Below are 22,857 nucleotides of genomic sequence, written 5' to 3'. Positions count from 1 at the left end.
CAGCGATCGGCAGTAAATGTCACTTTACATAAAAAAATCAACCCCCACCCCTACATCTTTTCCTAGCGTTGCTATATTCTTTAAAATATTCCCCACATTCCACCATTTATTTTAAAAACTGATATTTTTACTACAGAATGAGAATTGTCACATACCTGAATTCAGCCAATCGCGTAACGCCTACCCATTCATTCCTTATTACAACGTTTTCTCTGATGTAAACATCCGGGGGTTTGGTATTCTCATTCCATCAATACAAACATTAGTTTCAAACAACAGAAGTCATGTCCGAAGTCTCGATTGTTGATATTGGTCGAGCGTTTATACGGGGTGTGATATAGAAAAAAAGTTTTGTTATATTTACTAAATACTTACTAACTTAGCTTTATATATCACATCTAACACTTCTTCCCATTAAAACCACTTGTACCGAGTAACAGAGAGAAACCAGATGATCCTCTCTTTCCGATGGCATTGTCATGTGATTAGATGTGTGCATGTTTCGCAATTAAAAAATAAATACGATGTTAAATTTAAAATTTTCGTGCTTTAAAAATCTCAATTCTTCTCATGTTCCAAATAGTCTGTTAAATCCAGACATATATCATTTTATATGTAAGTTTATTTATATAGACAAGACTTTCAGGGATCCCAAAGAAGCTCTGATGTGGTATCAAATTTCGTACTAGAAATACTAGTACTAAAACCCAGCTTTTAGAATATTTTCTGAAGAACATGAAGACTGTAAAAAATGAAATTAATAGATAGAATTTGAAGTTAAGGTATGCCGTTAAATTCCCATGCCGTTATATTCCCATGGGTCAGATTGAAGGCAGGGCTTACAAAAAATCTGCTAAGGCAAATTAAGAAGACTGGATGGTCAAAGGATTAACGATCATGTCTGCCTAAAATTTTAAGATATGATTTGTTTATTTATAAACTATAATTTAGTAAAAAAAAAAATACATATTAAATTTGGGTATTTTCCTATATTTATATATACAACTCTTCTACTAAAGGAGATTAATTCAGTCTAAAAATGGCCACGATCATCTCCGTAAAAAAGAGCTCCATATAAAATATTAATAGCAAAATATTCAAATTTTAAAGTCTAAATTTAATACGTAGATTTTCTTACTAAATGATAATTTATAGCATAACAGATCATATTTAAATGTCGAAGGTAGATCTGATGGTTCATCTGTTGACCACTCAGCCTCCTTAATGTGGGAAATAATTATATATGTAATAGAAATCCTAGGGAAAAAAAAGGATATACTTTGCAAATTTTAAGATGCAAGCTATTTGTATTCTGAAAAATTATCATAACTATTTACATGATGATTTACTGAGGACCAGAAAGGGGCTACAATTTGTGGTTTTAATTTTTTATAGAAACAAATCACAAACCAAAAAAAAAAACAACTTGGCTACGATTTGTTAAATTGTAATGGAAGCAAACTAGCGTATAAAAGTATATGGAGGTAAATGTGTTTAAGTTCGTATCATGTCAATATCGAAGCTACCCCTACTACTTTTTATTATTTTCTCTCAGATCAAGCCATATTAGAAATTAAAAAAAAATAACACGAGTCCAATATTCTTAAAGGCAAATATGTATAGTGTTAAAATCATAGATATAGGCGTATCCCGAACCCCACTAATCACATCGCTAGAAACGCCACATTTGTAATGCGTCGATGAGTCGTGTTACACTTGATTCTCAACAAATTAGTTTTTTTTATTGATTAATTAATTTAAAAAGTCCTAACACCCGTCTCATAAATTATTTGGCACTTGGAACCATTTATTGCTTCTACTTCAAGGTTGATTGATTGGTGCAATAAAGGATTGATTCAACCATTCATGAAAACGGCTAACTTTTTCTAGCCCGATTTTTTTTCGCAGAAAGGTATAGATATCATGATATTACCTTAATAAGATAATGTTCAAAGAAGTTATAAGTTTCTTACTTGACAAGGGAAATTGCAAAAAAGTAAGGTTTCAACTACTTCATCTCATGATCAAATGTCTAGAAATGTTGTCTTCAATTGCTTTATAGAATTTTTTAACACTGTAGTGCAGTTTATGTTTGTTACTTAGATACTTCCAAATTCGTTCGAAAAAATATCTAAATCGTTTAAATGAATAAAAACTTTAGCCAATCTATTTGATAAGCCATGCTATTATTAAATGTATCATTGGTCGAAGTTCTATCCATTTCATAGCGAAATTGATCATCTATAAAAGCAACTGCTTTGTGTTTTTCCAATATCAGTTGTCAAAAAATGTCGTTTAAAACCAAGAGAAATGTGCGAACTTGATGAAAACTGGGTGATATTTCCAGTCATATTAATGTCTATTGAGTATCGAGGTATTTTTCACTGGGGCGGAATAAAATTAATCCTGCTTCTGTCATTCTTGTAGTTATTTTGTAGTTTATTTTTTTTTTGTGCTGCTTTTAACTCAAATGAACAATGATTTATGGTTATGAAAATTCCATATTGTTTTTGTATAACATGCATTATTGATAGAAAATTTTTATGTCAGCAATTAATATTACTTTTCCCATGTTTGCGTTAAATTAACATCAATAGTTTTTTACTGTTGGCGGTATCGTATGCTTCAAAACAGAACAATAGGTACTAGAATTTTATATATAAAATACACGCAAGTCAAGTGGGCCCAACATAACATTTATATAATTATGTATATATTGATTGTTAATTATGACGACCGATGCATTTGTAAATTAAACATAATAACGTAAACTATATTGACATGAATAATATTTGATTTAATGTCCCGTTTTATAATGTTTGTACAATATTCTGTAACGTTATTACCACCGAATGTCCTTTGATGCTAAGTGCGGATTTCTAGTAACTGCAATAAAACTTCTGATAGAAGTGTGCATGGCTGATGGTAAAAGGGTAAAATATCATCAAATTTCATTCATACTGTAGAATGGTGAAATATTAATTAATTTTATTAAATATACTATAAAAATTAAATGTGTACCCTTTCTAAAGTGAACATTTGATGTAACTAATCTTATGTTGCGGTCAAGTAATTTGTAAAATGAATTAATTGATGTTTACTTTTTAACATCAAACACATCACAAAAGAACCATGAATAACACTTTTCATCTCTTGTGCCTATCCTCCTTGGCACATCTTCCAGTTCAGCAGATTTGGAGAACCGCGGGGATTGTTCGTTAAATAAGCTAAGCCAGGCACTTCATGTTGTTCACTCCTGCGTACTGAGATTGAGGCGATTTCCTTGTTACTTGCATTTCATGTCCTTCTAGATTTATACACTGGAATCAATACATCTAACATGCGACATTAAGGAAGGTAATCCTAAATAAACAACCTTTGATGAGTGATTGAACACTCCACATGGGTTGATGTGGCTTTCCTATCGCATGTATGTTTTTTATAAACTTCGTTAGGACCAGCTATTGCGTGCAATGTTGGATCCCCCATCACGCATGATACACTGATGTTATAGGAGCTTGGTTTCTCATTCCATTTCTACATATCTTCATATAAGACTTGTAATTAAATATCAGAAAAATAACAGGGTTTGCTGCACTATTTAAGGGTGCCAGACTCTGAATAAAGATCGTCACTGCCTTCATTTCTGTGTGCAAAGTTCCGTTCAGTTGGTACAAGTCAATGAAGTCATACACAAAATAGGGTAACCAGCACAAAATAAAAGCTGAAATCAATAGAAATAATTATTATATACATGTATATTACTGTCTTATAATCAATATCATTACATACAATATAAAAACACCCGCTCATTTTGCTATAGAACCTCCAAAATTAAATAATACTTAAAGGTTATGTTGTTCTTCGCAATAAAGTTATACGCTTAAACAAGTTGACACCTTTGCTATTTTGTCATAAACCAGTTTATTAATTTTAAACAGCTTCAGAATAACTTCACACATAAGTTTTCTTACCCACCTACAATCCTGTTTTATCTCAGATTGCAATAGAAAATTTGCAAAGTTTATCTATATTGCCTCACCTAGAATTATTACAAACGTCATCTTAATTGTCTTTATTTTGGCTTTCGGTATGATTCCCCCCGTTGTATGCGATACTTTGTGAGTAGTAGGGCGGGTCAATGGTTGTGATGACACTGTTTCTTCCTCAAATTGGACTTCTGAGGGATAAATAATTTTTTAAAACATCTGCCAGTTTTTTTCATTTTGCCACTAGCGGCCGATTCATCAAATCATTAGCCCCAAAATATTCAATTTTTGCAAAACTGATGAAAGGTGTAAAATTAATACATGTATGAGCTAACGCTATTCGATTTACAAAATAAATTCATATGGGCTTCTTTAGCAGAATAATTCAAACTATATCTATCACCTTTTTTATGTTTCTTTGATTTTTCGGTACTCTTCTCTTTGATGACGTCACTGTATTGTTTGCCGAAACTAGAGGAGGACCGCTTCCAGATTATTACCACAATGATGATGTAGCAGATGGCGATTAAGATGGCGGGGATTATAAAGACGGCGGTCGCTACCAGTGTAAAGTAGAGCTGTAAAAAGAGCATAGCTAACCAAGATTAATTTCGTCGCTCATAGCATTGGCAGTTTTAATGGAGATTTTAAGGCATTTTATTCTGTTTGCAAATTGACCCAAAACATCCTTGAAGATTTTTATTATACTTCGGCATTCCCCCAGATAAGAATGTTTATTAGATAGTTGTTTTATCGTTTGCTCTCAGAACTTTTCAGAAATGACTCAAAATTTTGGTATGTAACAGAACCAAATCTTCAATGAACATTTGATTATACTTCGACGAGGTGGGATGTTTCATCCTAATGTATGACTTTGAAGACTGATTTAATAAGTACTATGTGGTGTAGTTTTCGATATATCATATTTGGTGCTAGGTTTAGCATTATGAATGATATGATGTACTTGTTTAATACTGTATACAGGGTTATTTTCGCCCCGTGTTAATTTCGCACTTGCAAACGGTTTCACACATTAAATTCGCCCATACTCGCTTGTGTACTAAAGAAATAACCCGGAACATTGGAATTCGGCCAGTCTTAAATTCGCCCACTGACAACGCGGGCGAAGGGGCGAAAATAAAACGGGGGCGAATATTTCCCTGCATACAGTAATGCCACACATCTGACGTCATGTTAAGAAATTTGAACACATGAATGATAACTTTTCTGCACAGTCGATGTCTTAAATTGATTTCTTATAATAATAGTTAAACTCATTATCCTACAAGTTGGACTTACTTTCCAAGCCCAAGGTGGATAATTGATCATACAATATGCCTTTTCCGATTCCCCAATAATTTTGTGTACAACCTCAAATCGGAACATAGGAAATGAAAAAAGGACGGCAAAGGTCCATTGCAAAATGATGAGTATTTTCATTCGTTTACCTGTGGATACATATAAATAAAAAATATAAGTTATTTGTTTCCATGGAAAAAAATTGTTCCTGCTAACAATGTCCTTAACAAAAATTAAGATTCGTGAAAATGTACGAATTTTGATCATCAAGAATCCAAGAATTCTTTACAGTATTTAAAAGAGACAGGTTATACTAGTAATAAAAATGTTCATGTTATTCTGATCAGTTGTGTAGTAGTAAAAAAAAGGTAACTCATTTCTTTCTGTTATGTCGTTTGAATGTATGCTAATGAAGTATAAACGTTTTACCTTTGCTCATTGACTTAAGAGGCCTTGCAATGCTGTCTAAACGATCAATGCTTAGGGCTACCAAGGCATAATTGGACCCATAGATGGCTATTCCCTGAATGAACCGAGTGACTTTGCACATAACAACCCCTCCCTGCCACTCTTCAATCTGTTTATCGATGATATCCAGCAATACGGAGAAAAATCCGACCATCAAATCTACAAGGAGAAAAAAATTAGGTTGGAATGTAGTCACACAGACTATTTTTGTTTTGATTCCCTAAAACGTTCATTTGTTCAACAGTATTGCTGTTGTTTTAAACCAAGTGATGCATTTCTTTCCTTTTTACGAAGTTTCGATTTTGTTGAGCAGTTCAAACTTTTCAAATTTGCAGTCTTGATATTTAACAAAACTCTGAAAGTATATTGTGATTACAGGCAAGGCATTTATGTAAATTATAAGATTAAAGTTGCACACCTTTATAATTCTATTAAACATGGCAGGCATTGAACGTGTTCATTATTCCCTAAGCTTTATCCATGTAAATTGATAGTTTTGTGCTTAATAAGATGGTAAAGAACATTTTGATAAATGCTAGTTAAGGACTTATCCGTTTCCTGACTCCCCTGTACTCAGACTGTAAACTCATGAAATTAAAGACTCTGCTTGCTTTATGCAACAACAAAGGGTAATTTTCTTTTTAGCTAACAAGAGAAAATATCAGTAATTTCATAGCAAATACATTGTTTGATTTTGTGTGATTCTTACATACAAGTGTTCTCTCTCTCTCTCTCTCTCTCTCTCTCTCTCTCTCTCTCTCTCTCTCTCTCTCTCTCTCTCCTATTTATTAAGGATTATTTTAAAAAATCTCCCTGTTAAAATGTTTCACTGTTTTTTAAAAGAATAAAAGATGCAAATATTTATCTTACTCTCTTTTTTTAATTTCACTTAGAAAAATACTAGTATACCAAACAAATAAATCGTTTTACTAGTAGGTAAAAAAAGAGCCTTTATTAGTGGAGCCTAAAAAGAAACTAAATGTATTGGTTAAGGATGTACATGAACCTGCTATTGCCAGATTTGCGATGAAGATGTTCATGCGGGACCTCCTCTTCCTTGTCAAAAAGATGAGGATCAGCACTGTCATGTTGCAGACGACGATGAAGAGAAACAGAAGACACAGAAAGATCAGCTGTTCCGTCTAAAAAAAAAAACATAAGGATATGAAAATAATTTGAAAATGGCAAATCTATAAGTAATAAAGTTCAATGTTATTAGTATTCAGACGTTTTCTGTTTCGCAAAACAAGTGTCAGTCATATAAATTTCGAATTCACGAACGGGTGTAAATGTAATCATTCCAGTGTCTTTAGTATTCAGACGTTTTCTGTTTCGCAAAACAAGTGTTATGTCATATAAATATCGAATTCACGAACGGGTGTAAATGTAATCATTCACATGATGAAGAAATACACATTTGCCAGTCACTTAATGCTGTTAGCATATAAGTTTTTAAGTCAACCTTTTACAAGTGTTATGAGCGATTATAGAGCTTATAATTGGCTGACTTGTTTATGTAAATTGAAACCTCTTTACCCTGTGTTTAAAGCCCAAGGAAGATAGATCATAAATCCCAAAACTCACCAATCATAATCAAGTTGTTCCCTATATTGTACTTTTTATTGCTTTGTTTATTTGAGTGTTCCCTAAGGCTAATGTTGTATAAACAGACAAAATATGTATTTATCATGGCCCATAAATAATTGACTCGCCACCGCTATAAGACATGAGCAAAAACATTCAATGGGTAAATATCATTGTTCCTATAAATGAATGTTTGGCGGCTGGGTTGTTAGTAATTTGACCATCAAATCTTCCCTTGTTTAGATAGCTATAAACTAATGTTATTAAGTGAAGACAAATATTTTGGATAAAACAATTTGCTATTTCTCTTAATCTTTATTTGGAGCTCTTCTTTTTAGGAGATATATTTAGTGTAAAAATGGCTACGACTATCCAGTTCTTTTAAGAGGACTCAATAGTTGCGGCCATTTTTAGACGATTATATGAATCTCCATTAAAAGGAGAGCCCTATATAAGAAAATGCCCAAATAATAAGGGTAAAATATAAGGACTTTTTCTTTACTATTTAATAGTTTATAGCTGAAGACATCATTTTCTAAAACTGAAGGATAATCTGATGGCTAATTTGTGGACCACCTAGCCTCTTTGAACCTGATATCCGTCCAGTCACCGATTTGCAACGAACATGGTTCATTTGTTGTCTAAACTGACCCTAATTAAACGTAGTTAAGTATTACATGTATGAAATCAAATTACCAAAAAAAAAACAGCATAATGATTTTGTTCGTCTTTTAAGTCAGTGCATGTATCAACCTTATTATTTCGATACATTTAAAGTACGATAGTTACATGTACAGCCGTTAAAACATATCAACTTAAAAATGCACTTTTTTAAAATGAATTTTCAAACAAAATATACGTGCACTGTATTTGATATACTTTGTTTTTACATTTGTTTATAAGTCTATAAACGCCGTGCATGTATATAAGTCAGCTATAGTGTCCCTCAAAATAATCACTTTTTTTTTTCTTTAGAAAGTAAATATTCAAAAAGTAAAACGATAAATTATAAGGACGGCTGACGACTAATTAATGCAGTTCAATAAATGATCTCATCGACAAACGCAAGCTTTTTCATTGCAAAATTCCTATTTAAGAAAGCTCAAAATCTCACGTTTTTTTTAATTTTCAACAAAACTTGGTTAAAAAATTTAACTATTTATTTGAGGATCTTTGAAACAACTTCGACAAGATCTTGCACAATATATTTTTTTAAGTGCGTTAATATCAACCATATCAACGAACTTTAATTTTTTTTCAAAGTGCGTTGTAGCACTGCAGTTGACAGTATGAGCAAAATAAAAAAACAAAACCAACCAAAACAAAACAAAAAAAGTCGCCTATCTTACAAAGAAAACTATCAAAGGTATGATTATGCTATGGTCGATTCTTATTCAAATACTGTGTAATCATTGACCAAGTACTAAACAGAAATAATTGGAAACGATTTTTATGTCGCATATTTTAAATCTATATGGTAAATCTAAAAGTGAATTAAGTGATAAAGGCTCAACAGGGTTCAAGATGTTTCCTTTGAAGCTTGGATAGGCAACTCTCAGAAATGAGATCGAGTGTGGTTTTTATTTTGCATAAAAATGATTTAATCAGGTTTAATTTAGTTGAAAGCTTGGAAGTGCACGCTACATTTTGTTTTATCAGGCGGTATTCAATAGATCGTTGAATGTTGGACGTTGCCAGATTTAAATTCCATCGACAGGCAGCAATACTTTAATCCAATATACATGTAATGATTCCATGTTGTTCCCTGCTGTGTCCTCAATAGATGAGTATCGCCTAAGAGCTTTCGTGGGTCTGACAATATGAGATCAGTCAAGAGATGAATTCGATAGTGATCGAATTTATACGTTCAAAAACTGGATTCGGACAATTTACTCTTCATAAACAACCGAAACGATTAGTTTTTATTTAAAAAACTGTAAACTCCTCCAACCAAACAGAGATTTCTGTCAATGACAAACATTAAATGAAGTTATTTTACTATTTTCCTTAATCGTATACGGTGTGTCCTATGGTCTTGTCCTACAAAAATATAAATATCTTAAGTTGTCATTTAATTTTTCCCTTAGAACAACCAAAACCTAAATGAGATCCTATTGTTTGATAATTTCAATTGATAGTAAACTTAAGGTATCTCACTCCTCGCGTTTTGATTTCATTGCGCACATGATCATTATACTTAAAATGAATAAGATCTTATTTATTCAATCATCACAGAAAGATTAATATTTCATAATTACATAACACTCATAGAGAAAAAATTTATTTGAATTCAAGACACGTGCAAGTTTTTCTAGGAACTATTTTTTCGTGCGGAAGGTATTTTAGACGAAAATGACAGAAACAAGCAATTTTTATGAATTTTCAATGTACTTTTCTTTTCTTTTTATTTTATTCATTATTCACATTGTTAACATTTGATAGCTTTGTAATATATTCTATACGTTCTGTGTGACATGTACATATATTTTTTCATAATCCTTCAATTCAGAGTGAACATTGTGCATAATTGAAAAAAAAAATATTTGAAGAAATAAAATTGCTTCAGCGAAAATACTGACAACAAATCCTAATCAGGCTGAAATTGCATTTAAGGCGCAAAAAGGTCAAATTAAATGGTACATAACTCAGAGGGATTAATACTCAGTCTGACCTCCATTATCTTGTATTTTTAAGTATGTTTTGCATACAGATTTCAATGATATACTTCTTAAGAAATTCTTGATACAACAACTTTGAGAAGTGGAATACCTTAAGCTTTATTGAAAAATATGTTGTTGTTTTTTTGTACGGTGTTAAGTATAATTTGTGTATTATGGAAACCAATCAAAAAGTTAGATTTCAAGTATCGCTGGGCATTCCATTCCCTCTGGAATCATTGTAGCGGAGGAGTCGATGTTATCAATAGGAGAGAAGCCATAAAAGTTCCTTCGGGTTAAGGTCTGAATTCTAGTATAACATTACGTTCATTAAATCAAAGACAAAACCACAAAAGAGAATCAAAGAAGAAACATCCATCGTCTTGATGTTTTGAGATGGTTTTCAACCATATCTTTGTCTTCTGTGTTTATGTAGTCTGGCTTTCATAATGATGTAAAAAGGTAGACGGCAAGTAAACCTGAGTATACATCACCAACTCGCACGAATGAAGGTTTTTATAAAGGATGAATCCCCCCACCTGTTTTTATTAATGGTGTAAGGGTTTTTGAGAAGTTTTTTGACAAAAGCATCAGAAATAATGACAGGAAAAGGATGTTCGAAACTATCAAGGAATGAAAATTCTTCGTCGAATCCATTAATGCTTTAAATATATTTTTTTCATTGTTTTAACAATCTAAAAGACAAACCTAAAAACTGTATTTTAAAAAAAAAGAAATCGTAAAGTAAACCAACCCCCCCCCCCCCAAAAAAAAACCAAAAAAAACAAAATAAAATATTCAAAATTTGTGCGAGATGAGACGAGCTCAATTTTCAAGCCGGAGGTACGAACTAAAGACAAGTGATATACGAAAATAAAAAATCTGCAAAAGTTTCACTGGAAAACGTGTCACAAATTGATTCTTTAAAAATTAAATGTGCACCGGGGAAATTCACACACCCTGTTACAATATCAAAATACATATCGAATATTTCACATTTTCTTGCGATGACAATGGCAAATGACGATGAAAAAGAATCACTTTAGCTATAAATGTAGCAATTACCCATCTGATACATAAGCAAGATGTCGCCGTCATCTGTTTGAGACTGTATTAAAACAACAGAAATTCACCACTTTCATCAAATATAAACAGTTTGAGATATTGATACTGTCACTTGGTGGAAAACCGTAATGTACAGTTGGCTAATAAACATGGTTTTCCCCTATATTTTTGCACGTCCACGTGTTACATTTCAGTCTTAAAATCCAGTGCGTTGCTTTATTGAAATCTTTATTTTCATTTTGCATAAAATTTTCATTTATTAATAGAGATTTGATTTTAAGTCTTGTGATTCTTTAATGTTTGTGTGTGTATTTTTTTGGGGGGGGGGAGGCGGATATCTATTGATTGTAATCATATCCTGTGTATATGATCCTTATTATTCATTATACATGTACATGTAACATCAGGAGAATTAAATTTAAATATGGTATGTACTATATGGATTTTTTTGCTTTTGTTTTAATCAATATATGAAAAGTATTTAGTATCAGTTTAGTTTTTATTGACAGGTTCCTTTGCAAAAAATGAAATTTAACTTAAGGTAACAAAGTCTAAAAATAAATGATTTGACATTGTGATGCTATATTTTAATTAGTGATATCAATTACACTTTATTGATTTCAAGTCACAGTCTGTTACAAGTAACACATTCGGCGATATCAAATGCTTTCAGTTAATTTCATATTCAAGAAAACAATTTTTTGGGGTAAATTTGGAAAGTCTTTATTTGATAAAGCTGAATCAAATATCATTAACTGTGATGAAAATATGCTCATAAGATGTGTGAAATCAAATTTGGTGCCAAATTAATCACAGATTCAAATACCTCCTATTAGGCAGGAATATTACGTCAAAGACAGAAGTGTAACAAAATTGACCACAGAGATAAATCAGAAACAAATAACAGGATGTTTTGATACAAAAATTCGAACAGCAGTCATTCAGATCTTTAAAAAAAAATCTTTTTCCATTACTATCATTCATGAAACTGCATCGTTGCTGAGTAAAGTATTAACTTTAAAGTTTATTTTCAGTCGACTTTCAAAATAGAAAAAAATTAATCAATAAAAAAACTCATACACACAAAAGTTATTTGGGAAAAAGCATCAGTCGGTCAGACATTTGCACAGGGAAGCCATCTTCAAAATACACGACACAGTCAAAGAAATCAAAGTTGTCAGATTCCCATAATATGCCAAACCTGTCGTTTGAGAAACTAACATGACATGCTTCCAATTACAAGCCTCATTAAACTTTTCGATTAATTACCAACAGACATGTCAATATTTACAAGCTAGTGAGAAAGTTATCTTCTCGGGGAATTCAGAAACTCTATGAACCTGTTTTGGCTCGTGCATATGTCGCAATGCATGGAACACTCAGAGTAACAAATGCCTTATTTGCAGTCGTTAAAGCAAACCAAGATGGACATCTTTTACTCCATTGCAAAATAATATAATAAACTGGAATTCGCTGATTACCAGTTTTACATTCAACGCGTTATGGTTAATTCTTATTACTTTAATATTGGCACCAGCATATTTATCGTATTTAATTCTAATATTCGTAGACTCGTATTGTCATCTTTAGTACCTTCAATCCAAATCAAAGTTTATACTTGACATGTATTTTGAACTTAATGTCATGTTGTAAATTTTGAATTTACTGGGTGGGTGTAAATACAAAATTTACAACATGATTAGATTACCTAGTCAATTTAACCACATTCATTATGCAAGAAATATCTTACATGTAGGAATGTGCTAAAGAAAAATAAATAAACATCATTTTATACCGAGCTCAAATTCTATAAAATAAAAGGTATACAACTTGCTAAAAATGATTATGATATTGATATATAATGCTTATACTTATAAAATGTTTAAAATACACGACTTGATATAAAAATGAACAGTGAAAATTGTATCCAAGTAGGTTTAAAAGTTTTGAATTTACTGGGTGGGTGTAAATACAAAATTTACAACATGACATTAAACCTGTTTAAAAATCTAGTTTTCTTCTAAAAGTAAAAGTGGAAACCCAGGTATTAGTTTATGAACAAATATTTTGAGATTGTAAATTATTCGACTATGCAAGCCTACCCCTACACCCCAGAATGGTTTAGATTATATTTCTTCCTCAGTCCTTTTGCTATTGATCGCAGAACATCATTTGTATTTTCTTTCTCAATCGCAATCAATTCAAATGCTAACATTTGAATATATAATTAAAATCACATAAAAAGTCCTCCAAATGGCCATATTCGACAAAATGATGACTATAAATCTGCATAACTGGCAGGGGATGGACTCCTTAAATAAGAATCAATGCGCTATCGGAGATTGATTTTCCAGAAGGTTTTCATTGTAGACCAAGTAAACAGGATTGCGTATAAGATGAAGTAAAGAACACGTATCGTGTTATTTTGATGACTTTTATGAAAGCTACAAGCAAACCCGCGAACCATAAACAATGCTATCGGTTTACTCTATCAGCTGTGAGCTGTAAGTATTCGAAGAATCAAAAAAGCCTCTTTGACATTCAAACGCTTAAATAAATAATAAAAATGATATTTTAATGATGTTTACCACATGACAATTTATCAAAAGATGCACCTGAATTCAAATAAAATAGCTGCAAGCCAACCGTGTCACTCGGTATCAGATTGACTTGAAAAATTGAAAAAGATTGAAAAATGATACATGCTTTAAGTGCAATGATTTTTCGTCGTTTTATTTCTTTACACAATATAAAAACACACTCCAATGAATGCGTGATACTTTCTGGGTGATATTTACAGATATTGAAGTCTTTCTCTGTAAATACGAATCGAGCTTTAAAAAGAGCTGGTTCTTATATCTCTATATAATTTTAAAAACAGCAAGATGAAATCATGCTGTCATTTTGTCATTATGAAAGATATGCAATAAGAACAGGAAATGCAATTGGTTTTATGAAATGCACGGAGAGAGAGAGAGAGAGAGAGAGAGAGAGAGAGAGAGAGAGAGAGAGTCGCTGAATATTGGTTCAATGTCTGCAAATTAAAAAGGAAACCCCAATAAAAGAACGCCATTCAGTTCTGTCTCTCACAGATTCAAATCAATCAAGCAGGACGGTTCAGTGTCTGACTTATCTGTGTATAATAAAACCATTCTCATAGTATTTGTTTGTATATTCACTTGAAAGTCAAAGTTAGCAGGAATGAGGTGTCATTTGTAATGAATTCTCTACATCTAGCTGACATCTTATATTAATCTTGGACGCAAAGCAAATTAAAGAATTTTGCTGAATGATATGCAAATGAAAATGATAGCCAATAGTCAACAAAATCAGAGCGGCGTTTCGTATCAATTGCATATATATATATACCTGTACACTATATGTTTCGATATTAGAGTCCAACATTTTAACATTTACTGTTTAAAATAGCACCAACATTACACATCGTACTAGTGTATTATATATAGGACGAAGCTACGGTGTGATGTAGATCAATCTATCAGGGTTCTGTTATTGAACCAGTCCTTTGACAGCACTCCTGTTCTTCTCTGCACCTTTCACAGTTTTTCATTTATTTCTTTTTCATATCAAACCACTATTTGCCATTCTTAACAAGTTCTTGAAAATGGAACAGTTTGGACCGTCAACATAAAAATTTCTAATAAACACCTAATTAACTCATTTTACTTTTACCTGTAGTGTGATAAGGTAAATCAATGACACATTGAAATTGTAACAAACATATAAATACTAGTACATGTATGAACAAAAGCATTTGCTCATGAAATATCATTTTGAAAATTGAATTGTAGAAAAATCAATACCCTCAACTTTTAGATCCTTTAAATTCTCCAAGTACAATGTTTAAAAAATCTGACACCCAAACTTTATCGATCTTCCTTAAATTATGCGTCAGCTAATGTCATCTTGACGGACATTTGAAAAACTAGTGATCAGAAAAGTTACATAACTGATCTACTACTTCCTTCTCTCCTTTCAAGCACAATTTCCATTTATCAATAAACAGTATAAAATAAAATGACCGGTATTTACATATGACCCTGCGTTGGTTCAAAGTCGTTCCTACGTGTACTTCGACTTGTGCCTGGAGACAGAGACGACTTCTGTTAGATGATGCTGTGCCTCGAGACAGAGACGACTTCTGTAAGATGATGCTGTGCCTCGAGACAGAGACGACTTCTGTTAGATGATGCTGTGCCTTGAGACAGAGACGACTTCTGTTAGATGATGCTGTGCCTGGAGACAGAGACGACTTCTGTTGGATGATGCTGTGCCTCGAGACAGAGACGACTTCTGTTGGATGATGCTGTGCCTCGAGACAGAGACGACTTCTGTTGGATGATGCTGTGCCTCGAGACAGAGACGACTTCTGTTGGATGATGCTGTGCCTCGAGACAGAGACGACTTCTGTTAGATGATGCTGTGCCTCGAGACAGAGACGACTTCTGTTAGATGATGCTGTGCCTCGAGACAGAGACGACTTCTGTTAGATGATGCTGTGCCTTGAGACAGAGACGACTTCTGTTAGATGATGCGACCTCCGCATGCACAACCACTCTTGGATTCCTCAGTGATAATCTGTTCATACATATTCAGATCGGGCTAATGAAGTCTCAGGAGGTGCAGTTAAAATGAATCAGAGAACCGTTAAGTAGACATTCCATTACAGGAAATAAAAAAAGGGTCTCCGGAGAAGAGAAAAAAATCTTTAATCAGCCACAAACAAGTAATCGAAATTACCATGCATATTCTGTTCATCTATAAGTTACTCCGAAGTCAAATCTTTAATAACGGTAAAGTCAAATTCTAACGTTATTTTATATATAATTTTTTTTCGAACCTAAACAGTGGTGAATTGCATTTCATGTTAAGTAATCATGATTTCAGACCCACATTCCCATGCGAGTTATGAAGGTAGTGATTATTGCAGAAAAAAATGCATAACCCGCAAACGCAATTTCGACATCGGCACCATTATATTCCGCATGAGTGATCAGTGAAAGCATTTTATTGTTTTATTATTAATCTAAATGAGTTTTATTAAGAAATGATCAAATGAGCTAACGCAGTTGAACATATTTGAATGCAAATGTCTGCTAACTTAACATGAAATACCACCAGCGGCAAGCGTAAGGTTAAATTTAGATACTATAAAATAACTACTCAAATTGTTATGTTCTGATCAATGTTGGTCTTCACTCCCTTCAGCAAACATCTGTCTAAATCTTGAATGTCGGCGTAGAATTTTCTGCGCTAGACGAATCATAGGTTACCACAAAGATTGAAGCCAATGGGATCCCTCAGAACCGTCCACTGATGCTCTTTGTACGGAGTGGTGCATTTCGTACACGTACCTTCTAATGTAACTCTAACAAACACGTCCAGAACGTGTGATTAAAGTGGGTTTGTTGATAAGTTCACTATGTCTCTAAGTTCACACATTGGAAATTAATGATATAGAAATCAGGGCGTTGATCCTTATTCTTATTCTTCGAGAGAGAACGTTGAGTATTTGCGTTTAATATTCCAATGGATTGTTTAAGTTGTCTTTAAAACGTACTTGTTTGCGATGTTAGCGAATATTGACTTTACCAAAAATTTATATTCTTCATTCGATCAAATAATAATAAAAAAAAAACTGTTTACAAATCAAGCAACATAATAAATCTATGAAACAGAATAAATGAGAGTTATTGACGTACGAAAGAGAAGATCTGAATGAGTTCGAGACTTGTAAATGTAAATGTCAAAGGCACAGAAACACTATTCCCAATTCTCACAGAAAATCATTTCGAATTCTTGTGTTGCCAATTATCCTCAAGATGGACATTCTAGAATAAGTGAAAAAAATTTATCTACAAATCTATTTTCAAATCAGGACTTCATGATACTAGGATGCATTTGATGCATGAATACACAAAGCCCTTTGTAATTTATTTTTATGATTTTTATACTGTACTGTTTGAGTTGTGGAAACTGCTGAATGTAAATACTAGTAGTCACAATTTAAAAAAAAATGTAAATGTTTAAGAACATAACCCACTTTTTCATCTAATCAGCTATCGATAAATACTCTATTAAGTGATATTTTCAATCGTTATTAAGAATTTCTTTAGGTTCACAGCGACGTCATATTTCGAATGATAGCTTCAAAAGCCGTTAACAAAAGAGAGATGATATTTGATTAGCGCAAAACTTTTGATCAGCCAATGAAAAAGTGGGTTATGCTCTAAGTAAGTTTGAACATACTAAGTAAAATTTACGCCATTAAGAAGGGACTCGGTCGCATATTCATAGTGACTGTAATACCTGACATTCAACAGTCCCTACCTTTATATAAGCAATATGCTTTAATCTTCACCATTGTAATTGAAGTGGTAACCTTTATATATTCTGCATGCTCATGAACACGCATGTTTCATTTTCAGGGTTCTATGTTCGATCGATCTGTGCAAATGAGTTATCAAGATTAAGAAAATGCCCAACATGTCCATGAACAAATTCAAATAAATTTACTACACGGTGTTTTGCTTTGTATTTTCTATATATCATTCGGATTACTATAAAGTGCAATCTGTTTACATCGTTAACATGACAACAATATATTGAATCAGAGTAAAATCAGAGTAAAAGCAATAAATCTCTCTCTCTCTCTCTCTCTCTCTCTCTCTCTCTCTCTCTCCTTACACGTAGTTATGACCTATTGAGGATCTGACACATTAGATGTTTTACTGGTATAATAAAATTAACAGCAACTGTTTAATGGTTGCAACGCGCGTACCATGATATCACTTTCAACTTATAAATCAAATATTAAAGATTGGCCAGAAGTGTTTATGAGAATAATCTTTTTTCTTTTTTTTTGTAAAATTTACGTTTCTTGGCGCAGTTTTCCATCTGTTTGAGACAAAGTTTTTGGGAGCGAATCGTAAATCCTTCTTGGCTAGCCAAGACGCCAAATTGCAGGTTTCAAACATAATCAATTTCGCAGAGATAAACTGCAAAGACTTGCCTTTGATGGTATGGGCTAATCAGTATTGTCAACATGTCAAGATTAAATATCTTAAGATCATGGAAATTTCGAAAGAAAAAGGTAAGATAAGTTCAAACTTATTCAATGCATTGACAAATTCAGTTATAAGGATTCAAATACGGATCGAAGAGTTGACCGGAGCCAAAGTATAAGTACATGTTATTTGAGGAAATATTAAGGAGCATCCTGATTGCATGATTGTGTGGTTGTTTGTTGGTGTGCAAGATTCCAGAACATCTGTAATGTAAAGTGCCTGTGAACACGTATGACTCAAACAATGGCATCATTTCCATAGCAACCTTTACCAATTTAAAGATGGTGTGGTTGGAGTTATAACAATAACATTTGTAAAATTTGATTATTAAAATTAAAATGGTAATGTGGCAATACATGTACAACAATATTGGCCGAAAAATCACTAGTGTTACTATATATGGCATAACTGCAAAAGTAAACAAAACAACCCCAATAAAGTTCTACTCTTGCGACAAAATAGACACAATTAATTGCTAACTAAGCCTGTGACTATATTGTATAACGGAAAATATTAATTCAGAAAGTTTGTCTATATTGATTTTTAAACAGAGAACGTGTTTGCCAAAATGTGCAATCTTTTCGTTAAAATATAAAAAAAAAAAGATTGCACATTTTGGCCACATACGTTCTATGTTTGAAAATCAATATAGACAAACTTTTTGAATTAATATTTTTCACGATTTTCAATTACCCCTTTCTAACGACCAAATTCATTATTGTTCGATTCAATGATGCCATTTTAAACTAACCCCCTCCCCCTTTCCATTTGATTTTCATTGTTTAATCAAGGCACTGTCAATTAGTCTGCGCTAGCAATGACATGGGATATTTTTTCAAACAAAGTAGGAATATTTACAGGACACTCTGTTATTCTGAGAACTGTTCTTAATCTTCACAATGTTGTATATTATTGCGATAAGTCTCTTTGCAACTACTACGTTAAATTAGCTACATGTCGAAGCAAAATACCGGTAATTTAAACTGTTTATTTTGCATTCAAGTTGAATATATTCTCTTTTTATAGATATGTGTTGGCCTCGGATTTTTTCAAAATGATTAAAAGGGGTTTCAACGTCCAATGTGCGGTGCAAATACATATCAAGAGTTCGGCTGTTAGTACTTTCAGTTCTTTGATTTGATACGTCGAAGACTTCAGATGAAGATTCTATGAAGTTCATTCATTATTTTGATCTTTTTGTGCTTGAAAAGATTTTGAATGATTGTGATGTCATTTAAAAGTGTTGAGTCTATTGGTACTATCATCATGTGTTCAACATACTGGACACTCGAGAGTTTTAAGTCATTTCAAACTTGCAAGTCTATTTGCTAGAACTATCAAATTGCACCAATCTTCGATATATAGTAGCAGTCTGCTTACAGAAAACCATCAGAGGGATTCTGCTATAATGAATCATTGAGTTTTTATTTAATCAAAGGACAATGCTATGCAGTGAAGAACCTTGCTTATTCGTTTTTTAATTGTTAGCATTATACTGAGCATATGCTAAGGAAACAATTGCGAAACATTTGCTATTAACAAATCCAGTGAGCACGTGCATCGACTCTTGGCTGATTCTTATCTTTCATCAAAGTCGAGGGAAATCGCCGGAAACAATGCTGTTTACAAATACATCCTTTCATTCTTTTCTATTCAATTGCGTTTTTATATAAATATTGAGAGAGAGAGAGAGAGAGAGAGAGAGAGAGAGAGAGAGAGAGAGAGAGAGAGAGAGAGAGAGAGAGAGAGCACCTTGTGGAAGAAATTGAGCAGCAAACTAAAATTTACGTTTTTGAAGTGCATTACGATAATAGGACACTAAATGCATTGCATCAAAGTACTATAAATTTAATTAAAGATTTTACTGGAAATCATATCAAATAACAGATTTTCTTTTTACGGTCGTTTTTCTGACCCTCTCTCGAATACAAAAAAATTAAAAACTACAAAAAACTGTGTGACAATCTGGTTTAGGCTTTTCAAAATTTCAGTAAGTATTTTATTCAGTGCATCTTATTCATTGTGTTACAGTAACTGGTAGAGTGTAAAACAATAGTAAAATTTGCCCTCAATCATCGGAGAGAATAAGTAGTGAGCTGACCGCGGAATGAGGTAGAGAGCCACACTGACCCAGTCATTGTTTCCTGTTTCCTCGCTGCTGACCACGTCAAACAAATTATAGGAAACATGCTGAAAGTGCTACCCCAAAATATTTACATCTGGTGAACAAACGTTATTGAAAACACCAAAGGTTATTAGCTTCTCAGTGAACTTTGAAGATGTTACAAGTATCTTTTCACGATTGTTTATTAAGAATATGAACCTACTAAGTTAATATACTTTCTTTTGTCAGTCTATGATGTACTTATCATGTTTCTATATTGTGTTATTGATATGTAAACCTATGGGACGATTGTCTTAAGGAAATAAATATCTTGATTAAGGTGAAAATCGTGCTTGCTTATTTACTTTGTCTCAAAGAATATTCACCTGTTACCGGTTAATTTCATTTTAATCTTACCTAATCACCAAACAATAATAGGAGACTTCATGTATTACATGTATTTAATTGTGCCCACCTGCCTTCTACAACCGCAGGTTCAATTCGTATGTAGATCTTTATAGGTAACGAATTTCTATGATAAGAATCGATGTCAGTCATTGGGCAGCAATAACGAGAACAGCACTGCTTCAGCATTAATTGCAGATATTGCCATTACTGATGATTTCCCATGGTATGCCGTAATTTGCTCGTAAAAACCAAGCGGTGAAGGTAAATACAGATGGATATGAGGTCTAGTGAATTCAATTATCATGTCAACAAATTATTTACTCATTTTACCAAATGATTCGATTAAACCACGACATCCGACAGTAGAATCGTTGAAGATGGTAATATAACAGTTAAATGTTACAATGTTGCTTAATTTGGTTTTATCTGATCTCTTTCCGTGCAGTATATGTTTTCTTTAAAACCCCCGTTTGGCCTCAAATTAGTCTTGCTACACTTGTCATTTAACATGCAAAAAAGGTCTATTAAAATAAGCATTTTTTAAGCTCAAAAATTTTCTCCGCTCAAATGATTTTTATCATTTTTAATAACATGAAATTTGATAGAAAAAATTGTAATCGATCAATTTCTACGTTGCACGTGCACAGAGAGAGAGAGAGAGAGAGAGAGAGAGAGAGAGAGAGAGATTGGAGTATCACAGGCCTTTTGTGGGGAGAAAATATCATCTTTCCTATGATGTAGAAATATACAATAAACTTTTACCTTGTGAAAATAAATGTCATCAGAAGTTATATTTTTCCTAGTATGGTTTCCCAATGTCGCAAACGGAGAAACGGTAAAGTTGTCAAATTCCATCTCAGTCCCCGCTACAAAGATCACACAAATATGTCTTCTTTCTTTTTCCCCCTATTTCAACACTGATATATCTCCACGAATGACCAGCTGATTTCACCGAGGCCAGTAGCGTGTATATACCACCAACAGACGATCGACCGGTGGATTTTCCCTTCTCTCTCTCTCTCTCTCGCTGTGTCCTTCCTCCGTTCGTTCGTTTTACAATTTTAGCTTTAAGACCGCTCTGAGTAAGCGCTGAATGCAAGATGTGCATAAGATCCACAAAAATGGACTTGTTCTCCTTGAAATACTTTGCATTGCTCTCAAGGTCGAAAAATTCCTCTAGTGTGCTAATATTTTTATCGCTTTACTTGTCATCGCCGGAAAAAATATTTCTTAGAAATTTCGAGATAAGAAATTTTGCTTTGTACGTATGTAGGTAAAGTGTTCGATCTGTTTAATATCGTCAACGAATCAGCCTGATGTCATATGCAGGGGCTCATTAAATTTCCTTATCATCAATTTATCTCATATGTTTTCTAAACAGTGTAACAACAGAAGAGAGATTAAAGAAATTTGTCATTTTCAACGAGTACTCTGTGCCATTTAAACAATAGCAAGCCAATGGAAGGAAAACCGAGAATGGATTAAAGCACAGTGATGTAACATCACATTACCTGTGTTTTTTTGTATTCAATGCATTCGTAAACTGACAGTAAACAATGAAAACGAAGAGGTACACAAGATGAATAAAATACTTTTTCATAAAGGAACTTGAGAATAGGACATTTGATTAAATTACATAGATTAGCAGAATAGATAAAGGTACTGGTTTTACAAAACAAGATATTTAGTTTAAATTGTAAATGTTCGCTTGATTATTTCTAAATACAAATGCATTATTAATCTGCATGTGATTCAGATTGTTTTCTTAGATAAAAGTCAGCGACCACTGCGACAAATACGAAAGAGATCCTCACCAGAGGCGGATCTCAGTTTATTGTGCAGATCGATAGAGGGTCAGTATTTATGAGCATTCTCCGCCTACATCTTAAAACAGTGACCATATATATAACTGTCCAGAATAGCTCTAATTATAGGATTTACTAACACCGTCGTGTCAAATGATGCACGCGTATGGCCAGAAATCGGGACGGCGGTGCTTATCCACTGAACAAACTTCGCTAAAAGAAACTTTATTGTCGCGTTTGGATTCTTTAATGGCGGAATTGCTAATTATTGTTCAGAAATATGGGGAAATTATATAGGTTGCAATATCGAGAAACTTCGATACAGACTTCTGTAAACAAATTTTCGGAGTTCAGAAAAGTACAAATACTGCTTATTTATATGCTGAATTA

At 33.0% G+C, this 22,857-nt stretch overlaps 1 protein-coding gene across 1 annotated transcript; it reads right to left on the bottom strand.

The window, feature by feature from the left end:
* Positions 1 to 2,558: 2,558 nt before the first annotated feature.
* On the bottom strand, positions 2,559 to 22,046 carry LOC128157404 (cardioacceleratory peptide receptor-like). The gene is made up of 7 exons (XM_052819921.1): positions 21,425 to 22,046; positions 6,763 to 6,898; positions 5,718 to 5,915; positions 5,289 to 5,437; positions 4,393 to 4,567; positions 4,043 to 4,180; positions 2,559 to 3,724 (listed from the first exon to the last, which is right to left on the bottom strand). Exons 1-7 carry the CDS (start codon positions 21,515 to 21,517, stop codon positions 3,489 to 3,491), a joined length of 1,125 nt encoding a protein of 374 aa, XP_052675881.1. The 5' UTR covers positions 21,518 to 22,046; the 3' UTR covers positions 2,559 to 3,488.
* Between the last annotated feature and the right edge of the window lie 811 nt (positions 22,047 to 22,857).

This window comes from Crassostrea angulata, chromosome 7, assembly GCF_025612915.1.
Source record: "Crassostrea angulata isolate pt1a10 chromosome 7, ASM2561291v2, whole genome shotgun sequence".
NCBI classification, from domain to species: Eukaryota; Metazoa; Mollusca; class Bivalvia; order Ostreida; family Ostreidae; genus Magallana; species Magallana angulata.
This window is presented reverse-complemented; position numbering and strand designations above follow the sequence as displayed.